This window comes from Odontesthes bonariensis, chromosome 13, assembly GCF_027942865.1.
Source record: "Odontesthes bonariensis isolate fOdoBon6 chromosome 13, fOdoBon6.hap1, whole genome shotgun sequence".
Taxonomy (NCBI): Eukaryota; Metazoa; Chordata; class Actinopteri; order Atheriniformes; family Atherinopsidae; genus Odontesthes; species Odontesthes bonariensis.
In genome coordinates, this window is record NC_134518.1 from 11,195,563 (window position 1) to 11,222,949 (window position 27,387).

General features: G+C 45.2%; 1 protein-coding gene across 1 annotated transcript; it reads right to left on the minus strand.

Annotated features, from left to right (window-relative positions):
• Positions 1 to 211: 211 nt before the first annotated feature.
• Positions 212 to 26,844, minus strand: gpc4 (glypican 4). Its single transcript, XM_075480930.1, has 9 exons — positions 25,916 to 26,844; positions 10,194 to 10,352; positions 5,342 to 5,739; positions 4,806 to 4,971; positions 3,972 to 4,102; positions 3,724 to 3,870; positions 3,475 to 3,599; positions 3,221 to 3,393; positions 212 to 3,132 (listed from the first exon to the last, which is right to left on the minus strand). Exons 1-9 carry the CDS (start codon positions 26,070 to 26,072, stop codon positions 2,915 to 2,917), a joined length of 1,674 nt encoding a protein of 557 aa, XP_075337045.1. The 5' UTR covers positions 26,073 to 26,844; the 3' UTR covers positions 212 to 2,914.
• Between the last annotated feature and the right edge of the window lie 543 nt (positions 26,845 to 27,387).

Here is a 27,387-nt window from a genome sequence, read left to right on the forward strand (position 1 = left end):
CTTTTGGAATTCATCTCTAAATGCTGACGATAAACACAAAGGCTTTAATGATAAAGTGTCTCTTCTGTCTTTTAGCAAATATCTGAATCTTATAAGCAGAATAGTTGTTTTCACCCTGTTACTCCCCATCTGATGACAAACAACGCTGGACTTTTCCAGATAATGAGTCCAGTCTACCCAGAGAACCAACACAAGAAACTACTCGCACTCGTTTAAATATTGGCAGTCTTTATTTCAACAAGACTAAGAAATGTTGTTTAATATACAATTTCTCTTACAATTTAACATCTATCTCATCTTGTTTTTTTCCATAACATTTAGGAGATACTCTGACAGGTAAAAATCTGGTGTATTGTTAAGGCCTCTTTTAGAGACATCTACAAAAAAAAAACAAAAAAAAAACAAACAGAAAAAAAAAACGGCTGCTCTTTATTTACATTATTTTTTTTTTCCTCATTCTTTTCAGCCACTCACTCCTCAGAGAATGAGTCCTTTCTGTTCCTGTGGGCCAAAGGCAGATGGAAAGGTTCCAAAAACCTTTCCAATTCAACTTTTAAGTCATGAGAGCGAGGCTGCTCTGTGGATGAAATGAACATCCAGTAGCCGGACCGTCTCCTGCCAGCCGGAAAATGCTGCTGCCCCGGCCTTCAAGCACAGACATTCACCGTGGTCACCCCGAAACATTTTCTCAAGACTCTCACAAAGTTGCTTTTCTTCAACGCTCGACACAACTCTTCCAACGTGACGCAAACATGCGCACACGCCCTTGCAGAAATGTTTGTGGAACTCAAAAGTGGGAGAATTAAACTGGTTCACCTACAGAACTAATACCAAATCACGATTGTAAATTAGGGCTTCAGTACTCTGTGCGGGTTGCATAGATGTTTCATCAAATCCTTCAGTCAGATTCTTAATATGAGCTGGAACACATTCTGGATAACCTGAAGAAAAAGTCATGTAAGATTACAAACGACCTGTCAATTTCAAAGCCAAAGTGACAAAAGGTTTCCGTTTTTAACATTTTTTCTAAACGTCAGCTGCTGTCCTTCTTTCAATTTTCACTAAAGGATTCCTCGAATACCCACAAATTTGATCCATGCAATAAATTACTTTGAGAAATGACAAGTTTTCAGCTGTAATGTGCATATCATACAGTATTTGGGATTATCTGTCAATTCTAAAAGAGTTTTTTTTTTGTTGTTTTTTTTGCAAAAGACATTAAAATACAGGTATAAGTTACTGTACAAAAGCTACAAGAGGTGGCATCATTTTAGAGCTGAAATGGCCAGGTAATGCAACTTACAGACCAGATTATCAAATCAGAAGATACAGAAGATACTTTCTTTGTGCTTCAGGGAATCTATGCAGACACATCATAGATCATTCATAAACATCTATATTCTTTTTTTTTCTTTCTTTTTACAATGAAAAGATGTCATAAATGTACCAAAGATGAAAAAAAAAAAAAGAAAATGGTTCAGGATGAGTCCATTTATACTGACACAGGCCGTTTAAGAGGTACATGCGTGTATTGTGGGACAGGGGGGTGTGGAAACGAAACAAAATGAAAAAAACAAACAAAAAAAAAAAAACAACAAAACTGTGCACACTGACTAAAAGTGCCCCCTTATCTGCGCACGCTCTCCTTATCCGCCTCCTAAAACTAGCAGTAAAATCCACTGTAGTACCAAATATATATCTTCATACCAAAAATAGCTAAAAATTACACCTCCTCAACATAAAACCCTGTATTAAAATAATCTTTTTGATTTCTCTTGATCAAAAAAACACTGTCTTTTGTTCCTCTTTGCTGTAAAAATATGAAATGGTCTCAACATCCACGTCGCCTCCGTTCCTTTTCAAACAGGTAAGACTGTATAGAGTCATGTCGTCTGGGCTGAACTGAGCTTACGGTACCAACAAGGGCATCCAAGTCTGGCCAGCTTTGCCTTCTTCTGGGGGCAATGACGGGGGGAACACCAGCCTCACATCTAACTCTATCAGACACTTTCGTCTCACCATCACTAGCTTGCATTGACAATGACAGTAAGCATGAGGTACGACTGTACTACTGAACTGCTTAAGCTGAAGAATTAAGTTAAAGAATCAGGAAATGAAAAGTTAGATTGTGATAATGCTCATAAGCAGGCCTACAATACACATGTTCGGGGCCCCTATGGCTCTTGTAAAGAATGATTCCGTCTTTGGGTCAAACAAAAATACCTGTGTCGTAACCTCTCTCGCTGTATTTCTGGGAGATGAGCGGTGCTCTTCTTCGTCTCTCTAAAGCCGACTCAAAAGCTCAGGCCGACAGCAAGCTTCACAATTTCGGACTCGCTGACGTTTCGAAATGCGTATGAAAAAAAATTCACAGTGCGCACATACAAAATGTGCAAAACAGTCGTTAATGAATTAGAAACATTCGGAGCGACATTACCTGATTTCCATTTCTAGTGTTTGTTTGATCTTTGACAAATGGAAAGAAAGAACATCCTCAGAAATATGAAGACGTGTCCCAATACAGGCAACTCCCTATTCAACCACACATCTTTCTTAACGGTTATCAATTGACAATCACTGAAGAAGGCACAAAATGAATCATGGAAAATTGCCAAAACAAGACAATTGGATAATGTTTCTAATGCTGCAAGCAGAGCCATAAGCAAGCTCCAAAAGAGAGATCGGAGTATAGCTTTATCAGGGGGAAAAGGTGGATTTCTTATTGGTGTACACCGATGTCCTTAAAAACATACAAATAGTTAATAGTGAAGTTACTGTAATATCAAGAAGAGTCTCCCCCCCACAACAGCGGACAGTCCGAGGTCCTGAAGGCAGTCTTTTTAAAGTCTCTCTGACAGTTTTCCCCTTCGTTCTATTATTCCTGGTCGATCCCTTCCTCCCCATGCTGCCAGTTTTATCTCGTGTGAGCAGCGAGCAGGGCCAGGACCGCCCCGCAGAGCAACAGCGCCATGCTTCCCCGTAAGGCAACTCCAGCCGATGGGTCACTTTGCACCAGGTTGACCTTGGGTTTCCCGGGGTTTGGTGGGGTCGAGAAGTAGATGTCCTGATCTGTGTTGCAAGACGGAGAGTCGCAACCGCTGCCGCTCTCCTCTCCTCCGCTGCTGTCATCATCTGTGAAACAACGTAAGGAAAAGGGTTTTATACGAGTGCAGCTGGGGTGGAGTCAGGCAAAGTCGTGAAACTCGCTCAGTATCCTCACCGGTTTCAAAAGTGATGTCATTGCCGCTGTGTGCCGCTTTGAGACGGCTCGTCATTTCCTTCAAAGCCGCAATCTGACTGCGAATCATAGTGTCTGGTTTTGTTATGTCCACATCCACGTCCGGATTTGACACCTGATTGGCCAGCCCGCTGGCAATAACGACTGCCTGGTAACTGCGTAGAATGAGAGCGTGTCGGTCAGTCTGTTAGACTTAGATTTTGCATGCGATAAAATCTAATTTCGTTTCGTCTTACCTGCTTTTTGCCGTTCCATTCCAGCACTCGTCGCCTGGTGCAATCCTCTCACCTGCACACACAGTTTCTGGAAGCGTTGACCAGAACTTCTTTGCATGTTTCAGCTTCTTCTTCACTTCACCCGTCTATACAGAACAAGAACAAAGAACAGATTAGACAATGATATCCTGATGATATATATATGATATCCTGATGAGATATATATATATATATATTTCTTTTGTGCTATGCGTTTTGATAAGATCTTACCAATCGATCTAAACTGGTCCCAGCAGCAGTGGTGGGTCTTGCGTCCGGACTGTAAGGGCGGAAACGGCCGGTAAAAGCAGTTTCTTTCACCGAACGTGTGGAGCGGAACGCCACGCTTGGTTTAGGCATCCCACATCCTTGAAAAACCTGTTAAGAGAGCAGCGAGAATAAGTGCTCTCAGTGGAACTGAATTGTTCTCTCTCTTGTACACTTTTGTAAAAAAAAAAAAAAAAAACTGAAATACTAACTTTTTGTGACACTTGCATGCTGTTCTCCTGCATGTTCATGATGGCCTCTGAGATCTTGACGTCGATGGGATCCATGACCGTCTCAAAATTGAACGGACCTTCGAGCCTCACAGCTAGATTCAGCATGGCATCTGAAAACAGAAACATCACAACTTTATACTTTCAGGCACACCCTAACCCTACAGTCGTTTGCGTTGTTACTAAAGGCCACCACTAGGTGGAAGTATTTGCACAAAAGTGAAACACGGCAAAGAAAAGCTGCGGCACAGCGAGAAAGCAACAGAAACCAGGCGGCCTCAACAGATACCAGCATTGTCATCAGGAGTCTTGTCATGCAAGACAGATATAATACACACAGTAAAGAACAGTGGAAATGCACTCCACCCTGAATGTAATGGAACTGATCTCGGTCTGTGTTTACACAACACAAGAGCTGCATTCATTCCGAGGCCCACAGCATGTACAACTTGTCCAGCCCCTCCTTCTCCCTTTACTTATACAATATACTAAAGAATGAGGGACATGTTTGAGCATACCTTCTAAACAAAAAGCATTGTTCATTTGTTATACCTGTATTTGCCAAAGGGGCAATGCTTCCTTAATCAAACTCCAACTGCATGCTCACTAAAAAGTTGGTTAGATTAGATGATACAAATGATCTTGGGTGAAATACGAGCACCAAAGTGGCAAGAACACAGAAACGGGAGGTTGTATAAATATACTTTGTTGCTAGATCAAACACATAAAGCTATAATGTTTATAAGAGGGTGGAATCATGGTCAGCTGAATTTAATAATGCCTGCAGAAGGTGTCCTTGTTCAGGCGTCCGCTTACCGAGGAAGTTGTTCCATTCTGTGTCCAAGTCAGCCTGGTTAGCCAAACACCCACGCATCACATTCAGACAGTAATTCTGGCAGGGTTTCAGGGCCACTTGGCCCGAGCAGTAGGGACAGTACAACATCTTGGTGGCTGCTCGCACACAGCTGGGAGACGCACCGACCTGAAGGAGGCAGAGGGCAGTTAGCAGGCTGCTTCCACCGAGCCACAGCTCACACACATCTAACACCGTCATGGACACTTATTTATACTCTGAAAAAGCTTGACCATTCGTTTTATGAGCCAACTCCACCAAACAGTATAATCTAATCATCGATGAGTCACTTACATGGGAAAACATGTCATAACACAACATTCAAAGAGGTTTAGGTTATCAGAAACTGTGTATTATTAATTACAGCCAGCTTTTCCGAGAAGGACATGAAGTCATCGACGTTGAAGGGAGGGATGAACAGGGAAAAACCTAACAACTGTCAGGGAGTAGACCGACTGCTGGAGTCCTTTCAGCCAAGACGAAAGCAACTTCCACGTACCATGGACACTTTATTGACCACATCTGGCATGAGTGCGAGGCCGTGCACAAAGGTGCGAGCGGCGATGAAAGCGCGCGTCAGCTGGAGGCGGAGCTTGCGAGGCACGTCGCCGAACGGCTGGAGCTGCTCCGTGTGCCGGCTGACGCACTCCATGTAGGCGTCACTGAACTCGTACTGCACGTTCACCAGCCGGAACATCCTCTCCAGCAGCTCGGCCCAGAAGTCCGACAGCATGGAGTCCAGGTTGACGGCGTTGCTGCCCGACACGTAGTACTGCGTCAGGCTCTTGAAGAAGTCCTTGAAAAGTTGCGCGTTCTGCACGTACATCATGCCGTACGTCCGCACAAACATCTGGTCCAGCGAGATCTCGGCATTTTTCAAAAGCTCCCGGAAAAAGTCTGCAGACAGAAGAAGGAGGGAGGTTGGGTTGGTGTCAAAAAGGTTGCGGCAGAGACAGAAAGACGACATAACTTTGTGTTAAAAAACATTTCCCAACACGTGTCCACATGGGAGGACTCATTCATGATTCAAATGGCATTTCTATGAGCATATTGCCTGTATAATGTGTATTACCAGTCAAGTTGTTCAAATAATGGTTCCTGAAGACCACAGTTTGTACAATTAAACTGTTGCGCTACGTTAGCGCAACGAACATGGAGCACGTCTAAAGATCTTGACATATAGAACCCCCCAAAAACACCTCTGCTTTCAGACTGTCTTAGTTGAAGGCACCTCTGCCATTATCCTGACATTTTGACAGTCCAAAAAAAAAAAAACACACAAAAAAAACCCAGCTCCAGTATTAAACCTTGAAGGAATGAAAAAGGAATGCATCGTGGAAAAGGAGGGACGGGAGGGTGAAAGGTGGAGCTGGAGCATCTCTCTTGCGCTGCTCCTCGCTTCGGTCGCCTCCATTCACCAGAGTCCACATCAATCTGCTTTAAACTGACCACCATCAATGGCATTTTTCTGTTGTCACATTCCATTTGCTTTCCTTTCTGCCAGCTTCTCTTGGACTGTCCTTCAGAAGCATTTTCAATAGGATTACTGAATAATGCGACCCCCACCTCCTCCTCCCGTATATGGACCTGTAGCGCCACCCCCCCCTCCGCTGCTTTCACTTCATCAGTTCCTTCAGAGAGCTCTCTTCACTAGAAACGAGGAACAATGACCTACTTCATCCCGAGGAATGTCCATCACCCCCCTCCGCCCCTTTACCCCCCCCCCCCCTCCAATAATCCAGCCTCTTCTCCCATGGTCACCCCCTCCTTGCCCCAACTTTCTTAATCTGAACAAAATGAGAATTCCACAGAGTCCCTGAAAATGTTTCACCTTAGCTTTCACACGCATGCAAGCATAACCCCCCCCCTCTCTCTCTCTCACTCATCTTTTTTTTTTTCATTCATTCTTCACCTCCCCCCTCGCTGACCCTTGTGGACAAAACTTCTGTCCCACTGCAGTATCTCTGGGTACCCACTGCGTGGCTTTGAAATGTAAAGTTCCCATGCTCTCACAGGGGGAGTCACTAAATGCTCTCTGCCATCAGTACACACACACACACACACACACACACACACAGCCCCCAAGTAGTGCTGTCACTTCCACTTCAGACTGACACACTAAAAAGAAAAAATGAGATAGGGGAGGGGTGAGGGCGTCTTGGGGCGGGTTAAGTTGAGGGCTTTTTTAACTCTAAAGCCCCACTGTGTCGCCAAGGATACCGGAAACATTGCGGCCCTTCCATTTACCTCTCCGCCATCACCGGCTTTCCCTCCCCGATGGCACAAATTTGCGCGCACACAGCCAGGGGAGAGGGCACCAAGTTCCACGCACCACTGACAGAGATTAAAACAAAAATGGCCCACCCCCACCACTGGAATGTCATCGCAGCCGCAAGTTGAAAGTCAGTGAAAGGAGACCGAGGAGGCGAAGAGGACGAGGAAGCGGCACGAAGCATGATGACAACCCTCAACTTCTCTATTTCCTTTCTACAGTTTATTAGAGCGATTATGCCTATATGCTAAACAGCTAAGCCCATTAATTTGGACAAACCCACGGGTCAAAAAGGGAGCGGCGTGTGGAGGGTGTGTGAGCGGCGGCAGCTGGCGGAGGCAGCACTGAGGCTTTCTGGCCTGAGCCGAGGGGGCTGAAGTATGAGCTGCATTACACAGGCATCTTGCATTGTCATTAAAAAACAGTTTATGACATGGAGCCGTCTGCCAACAGACCAAGAAGCTGAACACTCCTTCAAGATTTTTCCATTAAAAAAAGGGCTTGCGACTCAGCCAATGGTGGGAGAGAATCTGGGTGAAGGGTTACACAGAAGAGTGGGAGCTGTAGCGAAATGCAAGATATAGAAGAGCAAATTACGCCTTTAAGTAGCCGTTGTCTCCTTCCATCACACCACAGAGGCTGTCATCACTTCAGCATGCTGCAGAGAAAGGCCAACATCATGAGCAATGATCTTAGGCCCAATCCATCACTGGAACAGAAGAGCTGACCGATCTCCTCCCACTTCCTCCAGCATGAAGCTTCCCCCTTTCACCCCCCACACCTCCCACCAGTGTCCTTATAAACTCTACTCCTCCCAATCCCGGCCCAGGCAGTAATTGCATCCTATTTGTGCCAATTAGTCCCTGGGCTTCTTTCTCCCTTTTCTTAAGGGATGGGATTCTGTCCCTCCTGCTGTTGGAACTCACTGCCTCAGATGGATGTCTCTTGTTGTGTGTGTCTGGAGGCAAAAGGGGCTTTAATCCAAGTGCTTAATTCCCAGACACAGACATACTCTGCTGGACAGGGTCACTGCAACAGGACAGACAGACTGAGGCCAGGACAAACACACAGTGACGAGACGCAGAGAGCGGAGAACTATTTCTGGCTCCGGTCTTAATTGGCCATGACTCCTCGCTTCAGGCGCATGATGAGAGCCTGCCTAATCACATACACCACTTCCTGAGTTTGTTAGTGTGCGAGTGCATACTGTAGCGTTCCGTCTCCGCGTACAGCTGCAGCTGTGTTTATGCGCACACGCATCCCACTCCTCCAGAGTGGTTAGCAGATGCCATCATTGTCGCGGTCACTCCTTAGTAACGGTTAGCAGGAGGATAAGCGCTTCCTGTGCCAGTTTCATCAACAGCAAGTGTCTCCTTCTGTGGATCTCGGTGTGACAACAGGAAATAAAAGGACAGCAACCTGAGCCTGTTACCGTATCTAGTGAGACAGTCCGTCTAATGGCCCAGGTAGAAGAGAGCACAGCAGGTCTTTGTAAAGAGATCTCCCATCTAACGGGTCAGGAGACAGCAGCAACCTGCCTCAAGTCACGAGGAGGGGGGTACATGAAGGGAGATGTAGTGCAGGGAACGGTTTCACTGTATCCTTCGGGCCAACAAGACAACCTCACAGTTTGGGCTTTGTCAAGTTCTCTATGACTTTTTAGACAAACCTGTTAAGAAGAGACTGTTTTAACAACATTTTAGACACATTGTTTACATAAGAAAAGATTGAAGGTCAACAAAACTTTTGTCATCATTTGCATTGAGTGTTACGACTGGGTAAATGTCACACAAGAACAACAAGCTAAAGTTTTTATAGCTATGCAAAACAGTGGAGGAAATGGTCTAGACCTTTGTAAATCTGGTATCGGTTCCTCAAAAATCAACAACTGAGAACATCTTACAGAAATGTTACAGTGAGACGTCCAATATCGGGTTTTTTTCTAAATCAAAACGAACATTTAAAACAGACGCCGAATTGGCAGCTTGTTATGAGCATTTTCCAGAATTTGAAGACATTTTTATTGAAGAGATGATTACACAAACCAGTAATTGATGAATTGCTTAATGAGGAAAACAGCCGTTAAACATTCCCACAAAGTTCCAGATGAGCTGCGTGAGAAGACTTCGAAAGATGGTGGAGGACCAAGCATAGACATAGGCGCGCACATTAGAGAGAGACACGGAGAGTAACACGTTCAACGAAGCAAAGAGTGGTCTGAGGGGCAAAGATGGAGGATTCTGAGAGGGAGGCATGAGATGGGGACAAAGGGTAGTAACAGAAGAGAAAAAGAGGGGTGGAACGGCCAAAAGCAGCCGCTGCATTCCGACACGTCACATTCCTCTTAACATCTGGCTGCAATACACAAGCTCCCCGTTTCCGACTATCCCTTGCTGCCTTTCACAGACGCATAAGATCCGAGGGTCTCTGACCCGCAAACGCACAGGAACGTATGTGCACACAGTAATGTGCCAAACTATGCACGTATCCTCCCTTAACAAGCAAAATTCCAACGTCTTTAAGACCCGATGCGGTCTCTCTTCCCCCGTCAGTCCACTGGGACCTTCGTCTCATCTCAGTCTTATCAAGCCTCTGTGCAGTGCTGCAGAGGGGGTACGGTTGGGTGGCTGAGGATATTGAAAGCTGCCCCGCTTCCTCTGTGAGTCAGCACTGTTGCATGTTCCCATGCGCCCCTGTCCTCGGTGGGGGAAACCTGATCCCAATATTTACAGGCGTACACACATGGGCTCACACACAGAGGAACAGGAAGTACAGAGAAGACAAAAATCTGAAGATGTGTGTGGTCCGTCTGGAAGCATGCGCGTCTCTCTGGAGAGAAGGGAAGCTAGCGTGGAGGGGGACCGAGCTGCAAAGGGCAGAGGGGGTATGCTAAGACGCTGAGAGACAGGTGGACACTCCAGCAGACACAGACTGACTGTCTCCGCTTTGAGCAGTGCACTGGCAGGTGGGGGCGTCCGTCAAAAACTGTGCAACACAAGTGCTGCGTCGGGGAACGATGGCACAGTGTAGTCTGAGAAGTAGCTGGAGTGTGTGTGTTTGTGTAAGCGTGTTTGCTTACTGTCAAAGTGGTCGTGCCTCTGTTTGAAGGTGGATTGTAAGTTGGTGCTAAGTCTGGACACGGGAGCTTTGATCTCTGTGTGGCTCTGCTGGCTCAGCTTCTCCTCCATCTCCACCGTGCAGCACGAGAAACCCTGCGGGCACACTTTGAGGGGGGCTCCTGGAAGAGACGACAGGCATACAGGTCCACAGTTAGTTCAAGTCAGTTAGTTTTTTTTTCGGACAAACAGATTAGCTTGCAACACAACAAGAGGCCTCTGGAGGTGGTGTACATCGTTTTCACCCGATTTTTGTGGATATTTGAGCGTTTTTGACACATACAGTTATACATCCATCCTTTCTATTCGGAGATGAGACGTTCCAACTGTTAAATAAGAGCCTCACCCTCCACCAAAACAAATGCACATTAGCCGTTAGAACCTCCTTCACTGCACTGAATTGCAACACTCAGCTCGGAGCAGTCAACACTTTACGCAGCCTTGCTCTTGTCCCGGCACTCCTCGGTCTTGATTGATAGTTCAACGCTGAAGCTTTTTCTGAGTGCCGCGTCCTTCTGAAACACCGCTTTTTTTGAAGAGGAGAGGATTAACTTTTCACCCACTTCACAGGTGAGACGGCGGTCTTCAGTCTCGGGCAGATTAGCACAGGTACACATGAAAACCATCTGTGGCTTTGCGTCCACGCCAGCCACCACTGAATAGCGATTCTGAACCGACTCTCCGTGCACGCTCAAACAAACTGAAAGTCATGCTGAGCTGAAAATGGCAAATGCAAACGCATGATTTCCTAACATGACCCCCGAGGTCGTGGAGTGTCAAGTGATCAATTCTTCAAAAAACAAACAACCTTATTCTGGTTTGGAACTTGGCTCCGTTGGTAGAGCTGTCAGGAGCACACGTTGATGTGTTCCAACCCATCTACTTTAGTATGAAATGGTGGTCAACCGAGCTAAACACTCAACGCCGAGCTTTTACAGCGTCACAGCCTAAATACTGTCTTTGATAGAAACGGACACTGTCAACTTTGTCAAAAGTTTAACGTTCAATTAAAGGGAGGGTCACAGGAGGACGAATGAAAAGTCGCAGCTGCAATAATGTTTTGTTTTAAAATGGCTGTTGGAATCTGGGAGAACACAGGGATCCTTTCATTGCATCGCAGCACCAACAGTCTGTTTAGTTTTCCCCACCAGCTTGTGCTCACCGACTGTGTGCACGAACACGTACCTTCCACTTCAAGTTTTGACATTACCTGGCTCGGTCCTTGCATTTCAACCCGAAAGACTCCCTCAAAATACCAGATCCGTTTTGATCAAGTTTTCATATTTTCAGATTTCATCACACATTTAGCTCAAGGTCAAAAATCCCAAATTTCAAACCTGGGTCTGGCTGCAAGTTCTCACCTCAAAGTTTGACTTTTAAAATCTTTTCCGTCTCCTGGTTTACAAACTAAAAAAAAACAAAAAAAAACACTTCTGTACGTTAATTTGGGGAAGGCGTAAAAGATGAAAATGCTCTAAATGTCAGAAAAGCTGTGACGCCACTCAGTGCTTCAGCCTTAATAAACCCAGTAAAGCCCGGCTTTGTTAGAGGCACTTGCTACTTGTGTTGAACTTTGAAAATCAATTTCACTGTCATTTAGCTTCAGGCTGCTGAAGCCAGCTGGATATTATTCAGTATGAAACTAGGGGCTTTTTCCATTTTCTTCCCTGCTTTTTTGCAATGTTTAATGTGTTGCCACAACAAACCAACGGTGTGGATTCGCTCCTCTGTGACATTGTGTCTGTTTACATTCTCTTTTTGCGTACGTAATGGAAAGCGCCTATCAAAAGTAAATTAGATTTTACACGTCTATCTCTGCATAGATATGACAAACACTCTGACATGTGGGAAAACCCACCACAGACGGCACTGACTGGCGCAGTCTTGTCGCGGCATCCTGGCTGTCAAACAGAGTAACGGAGCACCGCGTGGTCAGAGAACTTTCCAACATGTCCGAAACATCTAAAATGTTGCAAAAACAAATTCGACTGCGGGGTCAGAAGTGATTCAGCAATACAATCATCTAAACAGGGCACCAGGGGGAGGGATGCACTCTGGCGCCATAAACTGGACCCCTCTGTCTGGGATCAAGTCCAAATTAGCCTCAAGTCACTCCTCTCTCTCTCTCTCTCTCTCTCTCTCTCTCTCTCTCGCTCTCAATCCTCTCCTCGAACTCATCTCTCCGCTTTCAGCCATCACCATTCAGACTCCAACCCATCCTGCACGTACACGCACGCATACCCAGGCGCAGTTGGCAGCCCCTACCTAAACATATTCACGCATCACATCGCTGCTCGACACATGGCTCTTTGTGCGCGCATGATTGGAGGCACACGTACACAAGCTGAACTTATAGGTGAAATAGCCACCCGGCCTCTCCTCCTGCAGGGCCCCCTGCTTGCCCACAGCAAAGGCATACAATCAAAAGGGGCTATATCCATGTGGAAAACAGCCATAGTTACCAAAGTACACAAACAAGTGAGATGGTCAATATTTCACAGGAATGTCTGTACAAATGTCACATTGTTAGCTCAGAGGATTAGGTCTCTGAAAACTGAGGATTCTTAGCTAACGCATACTTTGTGAAAACATTCTGGCCGCCAATTTCTCAAAGCACTGGGAGAAAAAAAAACGTCTGCTGGAACGAAAAGAGTGAAAAATTAACAACAGGTCTCATCCAACGAAATAAAAAATAAAAAACCCCACCGACATGTTTCAGCTTCAGTGTTTCAAAGAAAAGCCGTCAGTCAGTGCATCATTGATTTCTCTCCCACCTCCGACATGAATAGTCCAGTGCGACTGGTCAACTGACTCTCACAAAGAGGCTTTGTTTTTGGGGCCTATCAACCCTTCGGTTTCCCAAGTAATTTAAGATGTAATAAGACAAAGTGCCACAGCATTGTTCTGGTGTCACTTAGAAGAGGAAAACTGCCATTTATGGTGGTCCAAACAAGAGAGCGGCATCTTGTAAACAAACATGTGACTGTGTGTCATGGTATTCATCTGCTCTGTGCTGCCTCTCTGCCTTCCTTTGTGGGGAGACCACCATCCCCTTTAAATGGCTCATAAAATAAGTCACTTCCCTTTGACATTGTCCTGCCTCTCAAACTCTGTTCTCAGAGGAAGGATGATGGGGGAGGTGAAAACGCCTCACAGACAAAAACCAGATTAGACACCTCACCACCCCCTCTGCCTGCCATCATGTGCCCCTGAACCAGACAGACCTCAAAGTGTCCCCCCCACCACCCTGCAGGCTTAACCAGCAAGGTCAGGGGTTAACAGCAACTCCTCTGAGAGAGGTTGTGTCCTCTGACCCCCTCCCCCTGTCCGACAGCCAGCCCATCCACTACACACAGTAATTCGTGTCCCGATAACTCCCAATAATAACCCACCAAAACACATACCAAAGAACACCCCCCCCCCCCCCTTCTCTTTGACAAGCCAGCAATTAAGAGCCGTAAAACTGGAAAACACATGTAGAAAATATAAATAGGAACGCTTAGCCGGCACACACTCCAATCGGAAGTCATAAAAGTCTGTCATGGATTATTTCTGTAACCATCTCAACTAAAACTGCAAAGGGAGCTATGAAGGAAGCCACAGGGCACCATTTACCTTCATCTGTCACTATCTTACAATAAGTGTTTAAAAGCAGTCATCAACATTACCAATTTATTTCAAACTATAACGTATGCAGCTCTTTGTGTATCAATCCCAGAGCAACGCAGGTCATGTGTTACAGGGGGCAATTTCTTTTCTTTTCAAAACCAGAAAAATGCTGGGAAGATATTCCAAACAGCTCTGAGACACCTGTGAAAGCTCCAAAACCTCTCAGTAGGGTGAAATAATCAAATCAACTTCCATGAATATAAATGTTGACTATTAATTGGCATATTAGGCTCCCTGTTCTAACTTGTAAAGGAGAGTGCTGCCAGCCTACAGAGCATTACGCACACTGCTGTAAATTTGCACGCCCAAGAGCCATAACATTCAGCTCCTGCTCCTCACCTCCGTCTGGGGTGTAATTATCCTGGGGGGGTTTAAAGGATTGGTGCCATTTGTTGGGTAACTTTCTTTTTTTTTTTTTCCTCTTCCTGCTCCACATCCTGTCATGCACAATCACATGAGCTGAACCTGCGGTGGTGGAGTCAAAGTTGTTGCTTTTTGAGGTGTGAGGTTTTCATGAGCAAGACGTCTGCTACAGACATAATAAATCATCCACTGTTTTTTCTTCTTCTTTCGTTTTAACAAAGTAAAGGGGCGTGAGGTGAAGTCACAGCTGACAGGAGAAATGAAAAATTAGAACGATCGGCATCGCGTTTAATTTCCAAAAAGACAATGATACTGGCTTTTTTTTTGCTGCCTTTTCAAACTCAATTCGCTTGTTAAATTCTCTCCTGTTACGACACGTTGTCAAATCAGCCTTCTTGGTCTCTCCCCCTTTCATCTGTAAAAAAAAAGAAAAAAAGAAACAGAAAACCCCACAGTTGTGGTTGCTCTCTAAAAGTTGAAATATGAATTCCTCAGACACATTACTCACTCAAAAACGTCATTCATCCCTTTTGGAAAAACTTTCTTAATTTGTTTTCCAGTCAGTAATTTCAAGTTCGAAACAACTCTGACAACACAGCCATCAGTATAAAAGAAAAAAAAAAATCTATAAATCAAAAATCTGAAAACAACCAAGTCAAAATGTTTTACTTCAGAAAGCAGACGTGCCGTTTAAAACGCTGGCTGTGGAATTCAGCCCCGCACACATTTATTGACAACAGTGGAATGCAGCTTTTAAAAGGCTCTGTATTTGAGCTGGATTTAGAAAGGAGTGACCCTGCAACTGAAGTCAGAGATGTACAAGTTTTTAAACCACAAGCACCCGATGCTACACTGCAAGTTTCCACAGCCCCTTTACAAACTAGTTGAGCTAACTTAAGAGCTCGGTTTTTATGTACAACATGAAGGAGTACGCGGGGCAGTTATAAGCATTCCCGGCCTGCAGCCTCTTGCTCGACTAAATCAGCGCCAGTGGTGCGCAACCATAGCGATTCTGATAGATACTGTGTGTCCCTATTTTGCCACAATCGCATTCAAAAACGGAAGGTCTTAAAATAACTTTTAAAAGTTGAGATGAATGCACCAGTCACACATGCTCATACATTCAGGTTTTGTACTCTCCTGAGAACATTGGTTTACTCTGAGGGACGTTATGACCGCAAAGGGCAGCAAATGTTCGACAACATCTTGCTGTAAACGGAAACTATCATTACAGAGTCTGCTCTATCGTATGGAGATAATCAGGGCGGGGCAATAATTCCACCTACTCTTCCTACACTTCAGCCGCTTACAGATATAGAGTAATGACAAGTTCACCGCAGTTCTGACAACGTTGAGCAGACGGTGATGCAAAAGCCAATCTGTCTTCATAGCAAGTAACTTGATTGTGAAATACTTTGCTAGAAAATAAATACACAATTTCCCTTTTCAGCACAAATCTACCATCCTGTACGTGAAAACCAGACTTCTATAAACCAGAGTAACTTGAACTATGTGGACACTAAACTTGAATTAGTGCTATCTGAAGTATCAGTTAAGTCAGCTGTCATAAAGCTATCCAAAGCAAGAGGCAGCACCTCTGACATCCCCTCAAACCCACGCCATTTATTATAGATATTTGTCATGAAAAACATCCAGTCAACTGACCAGAGAGCGGCCGTTCTTCACACGATGAATCCTGACCCTGATGTTAATTTTGAGCTATGGTTCATCATCAACTGCAAGTGTCAGAGGTTAATGCAGAGCGACAATCACGCCGAATATCTGTAACACCCATAAATAATAGGATCTGCGCCTGGGAGGAAACCCCTAAGTAGTGGTGAGTTCGGAAAACACGAGCGCTGCTTATGACATGAGAGATTTATGCCACTTAGAACAATGCTCACAATCCCTTTATGAGGCAGGAAGCTCTAGTTCAGAGGAGTACTCTCTGGAGTGAATATTTTGAGCTATCAGCCAGCCAGGCTTTTCTGGGTAAAATGATGTTTCCTTAAATAAATCAGGGATTAAAAATATGTTCTGCAACGCAGCTGTTAAAACCCCAAATTGCCTAAATTTGCTGGTCAGCGTGGTATGAAGAGAAAGAAATGGTGTCTGTGCAGAACTCATTAAAATCTCTCCTGCATCATGTAGTAAAATGTTAATGAGTGCTAGATCTTTCACATTTTCTCCACAATGTGAATTCCTTGCTAAAAAGGCAGTCAATTTAGCAAACAATACACACCCTGGGATCCATAAATCTGAGCCCTCTGCCACCAGAGTCCATTTCTGATTACTAAACTAGTCGGGGCCTCAGGCCAATTAAAACTCTCCATTTGTGAAATTCCAAAACGCCGTCATCCATGAACATTTACCCAGAAGCCCCTGGGGAGATTCCACAACATTGCCCTGGCCTCTCGCTTCGTCTGTTTCCCCTCTCTCGTTCTAGACCGGCATCTCCGGCTTTGTCTCCCCACACAAAAGCTCCCTGCCTACACCACTTCCCAGGTCACCGCTTTGTCAGGGCTTCAGCTCGCTCCTGCACTTCCCCGGCTACATTCAACAAGTCAGAAACCAAATTCCAGCCGCTGTTCTGGGGGTTCCTCCTTACATTCACCTGCTGGACAATTTACACACAACCCCGTGGGTCGGTGTTCGAATCCCTCGCCGTTTTATACTTAATGGCACTCAGTACGTATGTGCGTTTATTTCAGTCATGGATAATTGTGAGTCAGCTGTTTCAACATCACCGGGTTCAGGAGTTTGTGGACAAAACCTCAACAATGACTACTTCCCTGAGCATTAGGGAGTCTTAGAATATCATAAAATGTTTGAAGACAGTAAAGATCTGGTCCAATGAGAGCAGTGAGGTCCGACAGGGGTTATGAAATACAAAGAAACAAAAAGGGGGTCAGACTTCCAACACTTTCAACTGCAAGTTCTGTCTCTACTCTCCAACCAAGAGGGAGCTTGAAGCCATGATTCATGTTAGCATGGTTATGTGGCATTCATACTTCAAACAGAAGTGGTTTCTTTCAGGACATGATTGAGTTTTGGCAACTGCCACAGCATGCTCCGCATAAACTTTGTGCGACTTGTTTAACTTCCTCCTGGTAAATAAATCAACCACTGGTGATTGGCTAACCAGGAGAAGCCTCATCAGCTGATTTTTTGATACGACTATCTGTGTCGAGTTAAGCAGAAAGACCAGATTCGCACGGGGGGGGGGGGGTGTTAACGCAAATTGCTCCCAAGTAAACCAAGAGATTCTCCTTTCAATCATCATTTCCCTCAACCACAGCATGAGCCAGAGGCGATGATTCACGTCAACAACTAGTTGAATCTCTCAACCTCTCCGCATCTTTCTCTCATGTTATGTGCCTTTTTGATGAGCTGCAATTTTGTGTATGACTTGCTGCTTTTACGACGGGTTCCACCTTGATGCTTTCTGTGTGTGTGCGTGTGTGTGGTGGGGGGGGGGGGGGTAGCAGGCAGCAAAATGTTAGTGGAAGAAAGCGAGACTGTTGCGTTTAAGATTTGCAAAGACAGGCAGAGATTTTGCAGACAAACGGAGAGAACAAGTTACAGCACAGCGTGATTATCACAAGAGAAGAGAGAAGGGGGGGGGGCAACAAAAGACCTTCCTGGCTTGTCCCTCTACACCAGCCCTCCATCTTTCCACTGACTCATGGCACACAAATGAAAACAGACTTTAAAGGAGAAGATGAAAAACACTCTTTACTTAAGGCCAAGTGCTTTACCATGGGACCCTGCACAAACACTGTTTAGCTGTCAGTGAAATGGACTACTGTTAAGCTTACAAACAGGTCCTCTTTAAAATGTGCTTCACACACTGCATGGGAGCAATGCAATAGAATATCCAAGCAAGCTTACAACTGTTCGGGGCCTTGTTGTATGCATTGTGTGAATTGCACTCCCTCCTCTTCCTACACGCACAGAGATCGGGAAAAAATCTATCATTCTTCTGAGAAATATGACTTTTCGAAGGCTTAACTTGCAAACAGTATGTGTCATCGCTGCAAGCAAAAGCTAACAAGCCACTCCTAAGGACAGGGAGCTCTCTGACAATGTTTATAACAGAACTCCAGAAAACAGCTGAAGTCCACCAGATGTTGAGGCAGGACGAGGCCTGGCAAAGCCCCCCCAGGCAGAATGAGGTCAGGTACAAGATCAAATTTCTGGAAGCTCAAAGCTACAAAGGGCAACAAAGCTTCTGATATACCTGTTGGGCCTTACGAAACTGGACACCAGCAGAGGCGGTGGGAAGAGAACCACTCATCGCCGCCCGTCAAAGGGACGAGAAAGCCTAAACCTTACGGTACAATGGCCTAATGGGCCTCAGTCATGGATGGCTCAGTCTGTTCCCGATGATGTGCACTCAATGTGTCGATAAATCAAAGCTACTTGCCATTCCAATGACTCACAACATTTTGAGCCGTAGAGCAGTCCTGCATTCCCGCATAACGACTAATTTTTACTGCCTCCAAAAAACACACTGATCTAATGATTTGCAGCTTTTGGAGCCATCGCTGAACAAAGTATTCAATCCTTTCATGTGTGCTTTTTTCCCCCCCTCTCCTCGTTTATCGGCCGGCCGCCAGCAGGCCGTCTGCCGCTGTTTCCTTCATGTTTTCAATCCGAGTCCTGATGACCTGCTTTGAACACATGGCATCAGCTTCACAAAGCTATGTGAAGCAGCTAAAGATCTGACTGCTGCACCCCCCCCCCCCCCCAATTTCACAGAGAATTGGGGTTTCGATCACACACACAATATAATTTATATGAAAATAAATCTAAGAACAATCAGCACACAGAGGGATTGGGTAAATATTAGGAAACCTATTAAGTTAACTGCAGTTTAGAAATGCGAGCTAAGTGAGTGACTGCCATGTCAGTGGGAGTCTTGATGCAGGCCTAGGGAGTAATTAGCAGGGATTACAGCTTCTCTGGCCAGCACCCAGCACTGAGGTTGCAGCCCAAACGCCCAACCAAGTCCCTGGCTTCGCTCCCTTGCCGCTCTCCCCAACCACACAGGCCCTCTGACGAGTCGCACAAATCCTGACGATGAACATAACTATCAACACGGACATCAAGCTCACTGCGGCGTCATAGGAAATCAATTAACCCCGGTCGATTTACACCTATATTATGACCACACTCTCCCGACTGGCAGCTACGTGGTGAGATGACTTCAGCGAGTGAGTGGAGCCTCGCTGTGTTGGAGCGAGGGGCTTCACGCCCCACCCCTGCAGTCTGGGATCAGAGCCGGCAGCCCTTTGCCACGCTCCTCACAGCTGGCTGAGTGACACCAGCACCGAGGTGATCGACACAAAAGGGACCAACGGCAGCTCAAATATCGCAAGTACAAAAAAAAAGAATAAATTACACCACCTCGCTTAGGAGAATTCCAGCAGTCAGAGATTAATATCGGCGCAGGGCTTAAGCTGCTGAGCGGGAAACTTTGGAAGGCTCACTTCAGATTTACATGTCATACCGCGATTATTCTTTCCTGATACGAGCTGTCATTTTTCTGGAAAAGGGAAAAACAAAAAAGACGAGCAGACAACAGCTCGGTGGGCTTGATGAAGCAGGACAGGAGAGTGCCAGTAAAGTACTCGAGTGTTAAACGAAAAAGAAGAGAAGAAATCACCCAAGGATGCAAAAAAAAGAAGAAAAAAAAGGAAAGAAGAGTAATGGAACAAAACCTCTCAGAGGAGCTGGTAGGGAGCAAACAGCAGGAGGAGAAAATTAACTGGTGTGTCAGATGGGACAGATGGAAGAAAAACAGACGGGTGACTTTTAAAAGCGTGCAAACTGGATCTGTTAACAAGGAATTTCACTTCTCTTTCACTCAAAATAAGGAAAACCTCAAAGCCAGATCAGGATTTCTTACAGTTTGCATCAGGCAAAGACCTAAATGGAGTCAAGTTAAGCCGTGGCCACTAATGCCTAAAATGTACAGTGAGGCCCACGGGTAAAAACTTTGGGCGGGCACGCCCGCTCAGAGGGATGACTAAGAAGAGCAGGCTGTACGTTATATGTGCCCCGAGCCTGTGTGACACACACAGGATCCCTCCCCGGGCCTGGCCTACTTCTCCTCCTGGAGATCCAGTTTGACCCAGCAGCCAAACTCATTCCTGTCAGTCAAATCCCCTCTTTCTCTGCACGCCTCAGTCAGTCCCTCCAGCGCTCTCTTTGTTGCCGTGTGTTCCCAGCTCTGGGACTCCCGTGTGCAGGTCTTGGTGGTCCGGTGTGGAATGTTGTGAGGAGGGGGGAGGCAGGCGAGCCTAAAAGGGGGTGCTCAATTGTTCCCATACAGAGAATCTACCCCCCACTGATCTGTCGCTCACTTGTCCTTTTTTTTGGGGTGGGGGGGGTACAGACCATAGCAAAGGATGTAAAGTGACGGAATAACGGACATTCAGCCGACACACACACGGCTGTTGAATTGATGCAACACTCAGAGCATACTAAATGAGTCTAAGAGAGAAACTTAACATTCCACTGTTGTTGAGGACTGTTTCTCAAAGACTAAACAAGGCATGGGATGACAAAATCACTTCCATGCAACTAAAGAACCAGCTAGTTCTACTACCACCCCTGTACTTATTTGTTCTGTGCTCAGCCTTATTTTGTGAATGCTGGGATAACTGGGTTTGCTTTGGGGCGGGGATAAAGCAAGCGTTGCCACGCTGTGATAGCAGGAAAGAGATAAGAGTGGGCAGGCACGTGTAGCTGCGCTCCCTTCCTTCTCTGACCCCATCTGGCCACTCAAAGCCACAGCTAGGCTCCCTCTGGTTCACAAGACCACCGCCGCATGATGCCTAAACTCAATCATTCTCAAGGTTGGCAAACACATGAAGAGAGGATGTCACTTATAGAAGGAAGAGCTCAGCAGCAAACACATTATCATCATTGAAGGGAAACTCAAGCCAAATGCTCAACGTCTACTGAATCCCCATCAAGGACTTGAGCCTGCATGAATCAGACGTACATATTGACACAGTGTGGTCGTGGAGCCCTGCGCTTTCATCCTCAGGTAACGTACAGCAGGCAAAGCAAAAGCCGAGGTCAGCGATGCTGGCCGAGGTGATTCTGGAACGCCAAAATACAAAACCACACGTTTTCACAAACTACACTAAAGCAGCTCAGGAGAAGTGTTGAACTGTTGCGTGGCAAAAAGCTGGACCGATCCTGCTCATCACTCAGGAATGTTAGCAAAGATTACCATTGCTGCTTTGGCTTTAGTGCTTTTTAATATCTAAACCAACACACATCTTCTTGTTAAATAAATCACTGATATTAATGTTTATGCAACTTATTCCTCTGGGGAAGAGACTACTTTGTACCAAGAAGAACACAGACATGCGCAAGCACACACACACACACACACACACTAACACCTTACCACTACTGCAATAAATGACTACACGTACACAAAGTGTATATCTAATCCAAAATGTGGGTTTGTCACTCCATGAGTAATTCCTTGAAACAAGTGTGATTCAGATTCGCAGGGATTCATTTTGCGATGGCTGTAACCACACCTTTGTGGAACTAAAGACTTTAAAATCAGTTTGAATCAGTTCGATCCCTCCTTAAGGGAAAAAAAAAAACCCAAACAAAAACAATTTGGGCTTATATATCATATTGTGTTATATATATATATATATATATATATGTGTGTATTTGTTTTTAACATACTCTCACTAATTAAGAATAAAACGAAAGGAACTATGCTTCATCTTTTCAGACTACAGAAGAGAGTAATGAATGTATCCCGGAAGGCCTGCATGTGACAAATGTCTGCAAGATTTCCTCTGTACTTCTTGCTGAAGTGACCCAGCGAGTGAGACCGCGTGTGAATACGGCAGGTGAAACTCCAGAGGATTTACGGTGATAGCATCTGCTGCTCCACACTCATTTCTCAATGAGCATTCAATGTTGCAAGTGCGCCCCAACATACGTGGCAGTGCCATTGACCCTAAAACAGTCATTATTACAGATAGGTAGGGAGCCTCGTATGTCATTCTTGACATTCTGTAAACAAATACTCTACGAGGACCCACAGCATTTTCATGTCCTGCTTCCTGTTTCGCGCCATCCAAGCGTCACACCTGAGTAATTACAGTTATTCACAGTCAGAATTATAGTTATATAATTGATTACAGTTGTGAGAACACAAGTCCAGGGGTGAATCTCTCGCTGTGAAATGCATGTGAGCAGGAAAAAAACAAACAAATCCAGACCCAATGCTCCTCACATCCTCCAGAAATTCTCGTGTTACTGAGTAAAAAAAAAAAAAAAAAAAAAAAGCTTTGGAGGTTTAGGTTTGCACAGGCAGCAATCCTGGGCTTCAGACTTCGTCTCAAAGTGCAGCAACGGAGACATAATTAATGATAGAACTTATCACATGGCACACAAACAAACAAAGGACGAATGTTCAAATTTTATGGGGTTGACCTTGAGAATTAAGTGAGACCCTTTGCTGGTGGTTATTTGTTAATCATTAACAGTCAGTAAACTGGGCAACAGCCACTCAAATGTCGATCTTTGGACTTTTTCAAGTCTCGCAGACTTTGTGCTCTCCTTCCCTGCTCTTATCTTATCGGCACAATCTCGCTGCAAATAGGCCAACGTGTAATTTCCCAAACTGTTATGATGCAGTGAAAGCTGCCACTGACTTAAGAGGGGAAAAGATTTCCCACAATGTGAGACTGCAGAATGTCTCCAGCTCACCAACAGGCCAACACGCTGAGGTCATGCACGCTTCGAGTTTCAGTCATAATGCACCGGACTGATTATGAACAGGGGATGATACACGTGCTGAAGGGAGGGGAAAAACGACCCTCTTGTCTTTGATCTCCGTGATTGTTCCATACCTGAAGCATGACATCGAGCCTGGCTGCCAAAGCTAACCAAAGCAGATTTGACTCCCCCACCCTTGAATTGAAGCATCTACCTCTGCAATAAGTAACCTTTAATGTGGCAGAAACCAGCCTGTTCAGAATTAACTGCACATTAAAACACACACTATCAGCAGATAGAGTGGAATAGTAAAACTATCCTTTACATACTTTATCGTTTCCAACATTTTTTTTAATCTGTCATTATTAAGACTGTTGGTATAATTCCTTTCCCAACTTTGTGAAGTATTTAACCACAGGGGCCAAACAAATCAACCTCCCAATAGACAAGAAACCTGGAAGCAGGGTCTTGAACCAGTTCCATGAGAGTGGTAAACGACTGATATCATGGGATAAGCGAGGAATTTACCGACCGAGCCTGCTCTTCTTCCGTATCACTTCATTCTGTCTGAGCGATCACAGTTTCCATTTCACTTTTGCTGCATTAAAACATCTTTATTGAATCTCAAGTCTGGCTTCAGATGAGCCTGTGAGTAATTTCAACAGTAACAAACATTCTTATCTCCGTCCTGCCAACAATAACACAAGATGTTTGCGGTTGGGTGTGCAATTTTCGGAATCCCACGTCTCCAATACGACTCATGCTCCACTAATTTGATTGATGATGTATGTACCGAGCGGGGATAAACATTTCAAAAACTTAAATGTGTTGAGACTGAAAAGAAAGGGCGCATCGGTTTGAGCTAATCTTGGTGGGAATATTGTGGCAGAATCCTAACTGAATAAGGAAGATCCGGAGTGTAGCCAAAGTGAATGTCGAGAAGTAATTTCTCCCCGACAACTTAAAACATTTTGGAAGGATAGGGCTGTTGTCTTCGGTGACACCCCCCTCCAACCACCACCACCCCAATACTCATTAATGACAGTAGGCCATGTTTTCTTTTTTCTATGGATCAATTATCTCAGTGTCTATCAATGACAAAGAGACGCTCATTGAGGTTGGCCATGCCTAAAGCCCAGACACACACCAGGAATCTGTTGTAAGGAAAAGCCACTTGTGTGTATAGCACACAAACCTGAACAATAACACCACCTTCATTCACATGCGTCTTTCAAAACCCAGAACTGCCATACCATTAAATCTGACCTACGCAGACTTGTTTGGTTGCTTTCAATGACATCAGACATCACACACACACACAAGGTTTTCATGTGAAATGCCAAAAATTAAGCTCTCCCGTTTCTTTTTAGTTACATCTAGCTCACACTCCAACGACACTTGGTAATCTTGACAAAAAGAAAAAAAGCAGCGCGAACATCCTGTTACTATGCAAATGAAAGCTCAGCACAACAGGGAGAACGCAGAAATTGCTCGAAGTGGAGAACAAAAATATTCTAAGGTGAGAAAGTAAGTGAGGAAGAGGAGTAATTGGGCTTTCAGTTATGGCAAAATGACAATTAAGTTAATTATATGCCTCAAAATCACGGGGGAGGAGAGAGGTGGGGGGGGGGGGGGGGCAGTAAACAACGTGTTAGTGGCCATGCTTGGGTGACCTACTCCTATCATCTTATACAGCAATGTCATGCTGGAGCAACTTCCAAACAACCGGCAACCAATCTAGGGTCTGAATGTTTGCTGTACGTTTATTTGAACCACTATCAAAAATTAAATGGAAATGTGAGGAGGTTGGAGGGGGGGTAGAGTAAGCAGGGCACAGTGGAATTCCACCCCCCCCCCCACACACACACACACTTCTACTCCCCCTCCAGCCTTTACTGTAAGAACCCCCTCCTACCCAAGTTTCCATTACTTGGCTTGAACTCCTGGTTGGCTTCATTGATTTACCCTGTGGTTCCTCTGATTACAGTATTAACATATCGGCTTCTTCGTTGGTGCGCTACGACCTGTCACATGCTTTACCCCCGCGGGGAGATGTGCGTGTTCATCGCACACAGGAACAGGCTTAAAAACCACAAAGTAAGACAAAAACAGAGAGAGAGAGGGGGGAGAGAAGTCGATAAGCCCTGTTCACAATGCGCAGGAATGTTTACTAAATCACAGCCGGCTGCCAGCACTTCACAGCCATAGGAGTCTCTGCTGAGGAAGCCTGGAAATAAACACTAAACTGCCTTCATTCAGTGGGGGGGCTGAGATTGAGTGTTGATTATGCCTCCTTATTGTTATGAATTGCTTACAAGTATTTCCTAAACGGAGACCATGTTTACCCAAAGGAGCAGTGAAGTGTTGCCAGCAGCACATACTGTATGCCAGAATGCATCCCAAAATGACTTAGCATGCTGGAAAGTTACAACAAGCAGCACACCTGTGTGACCAACTGCGTCTCCACGCCGACTTAAAGGAGCACAAAATGTCTACACGCCGAGGTGACAGCTGAATTGTTGCAGTTTTTGCATGTCAACAACTCGAAGCCTCAAAACATTTAAGGCTGGAAAAACAGGCTACAGGTTGGTGGCGACCAGGGGAAAGATTTCACTCGCAGTTTCTGGCTCACAATGGAACCTCAAAGGCCGAGAGCAACTGTTTTACCGACTTCAATACGGTCCCTTCTTCATGCTAACTTTGCTAGCTTAAAATGTAAAGAAAAAAAAAAGTGTGTTGGAGGGAGGGGTGGGCTTAAGACCACCGGTAAACCTCTACAGGAGCCCTGGATGGGGGGGGGGGTCCCCCGGTCCCTACTTTAAAACCATCTACCCTTTAATGTGAAAACATGTCAAGACTTTAAAAAAAAACAAAAAAAAAAACTCACCGTTGATTCCTTTGTGTGGGACATCGTTGACGTTGAAGCCTTTGGAGCTGTAAGCCGCGCGCACTTCGTTGCAGTTGTTCAACTTTTGCTCCGCAGTCCCCGACGCAGACAACACGACCAGCGTGCAAACGACACACAGCGCCAACAGCGTCTTCATTTCGCTCGAGTTGATAAGTAAAAAAAAAATGAAAAGGAATCAAAAAAAAAAAAAAGAAAAGTTGCGAAAGCTGGAGCTCAGTCGCTCAGGTGTGCGCGTGAAAACTAGGACAAAGTTTATGCGACTCCCACGCCGAGTTTCCTCATGGAGACGCGCTGATTTTTCTTCAGCTCAACAGATACTTCATTCACAGCAGCTCTGAGGCCAGCTCTACCACAACTCTGAACGGAGGAAGGGGGGAAAAAAAACAAAAAAACCCCACCAAAAATAACTGTAAACCCTGCTCAAATGCCGTCCGTTTAAAAGCTAAAGATGCGACTCATTAAATATCGAGTACCAGACCCGATAGAAAAAAAACTACAACAGGGAAAAACAGAGGTTTTTTGGTTTGTTGTTTTTAACGCGTAAAACTTTTTTTCTCTCTCTCAAAGTACAGGCAACAATCACAGTCACACTCCTGCTTCACAGCTTCGACGAAAGGGTAAACCACGGGGGGATAGCGGACTGCAGAAAGTTGCCGGAGGGGGGTAAAAAAAAAAGTTGGATTTTCTTCTGTCTTCTTTTCTTCTCTGGTTTTCTTTCCCAATTTCAAGACGCCGTGGTTTCTGTAGCACCGGACGCAGGGCTGTTCGCTCGTCGTACTGGGATCCAGATGCGGGTAGAAAGCCCTGGTGGACACCCAGGATTGAGTGCAAGTTCCGGGGACAAAGACCTGGAGATCGGGAACACCAGGGGTGGAGCGTGGAGCAGGCACTTCCAAACCCTGGATCTTTGGCTCTCTGCAGAGTCTAGACAAGAAGCGACCGGTCTTGAAAATCAGGACTGGAGCACAGGGTGGAGCTATATTGTGGCATAACACGAGGCCTTGACTTATAATGAGCCCACATGACATCAAGAAGAGAAACATTTCGCCAAACCGAAGTCTTTAAAATCCCAAATATCTTTCACTGCATCCCCCCCTGCCTGCCCCGGGGCTTACTTATCTGCTTTTATTGTTGATGAGGAGATAACGTCAGATAAAAACCCTTTGAAGCAGACAGACTCTCCTGATGTTTCTTTCACAGCTTTAACATATAATAACTGAAACAATTAGTGGCAATAAACCTTTTTCCCTTCTACTTTGCTCATTTACCCCTGGGAACCAAACTGAGGCTCCTTGTGAGTCCCTGAGCCTCAGATTGAAAACCACAACAAGTTGTGTTTGAATCTCGAACATTGTGGGAAAAAATTAAACAAACATGAGCTAACTTTATGTTACAGCATAATTAGCCAAAAGTGAGGAATTATTTTGGTTGTAAAATGGTCACCTTTTTAT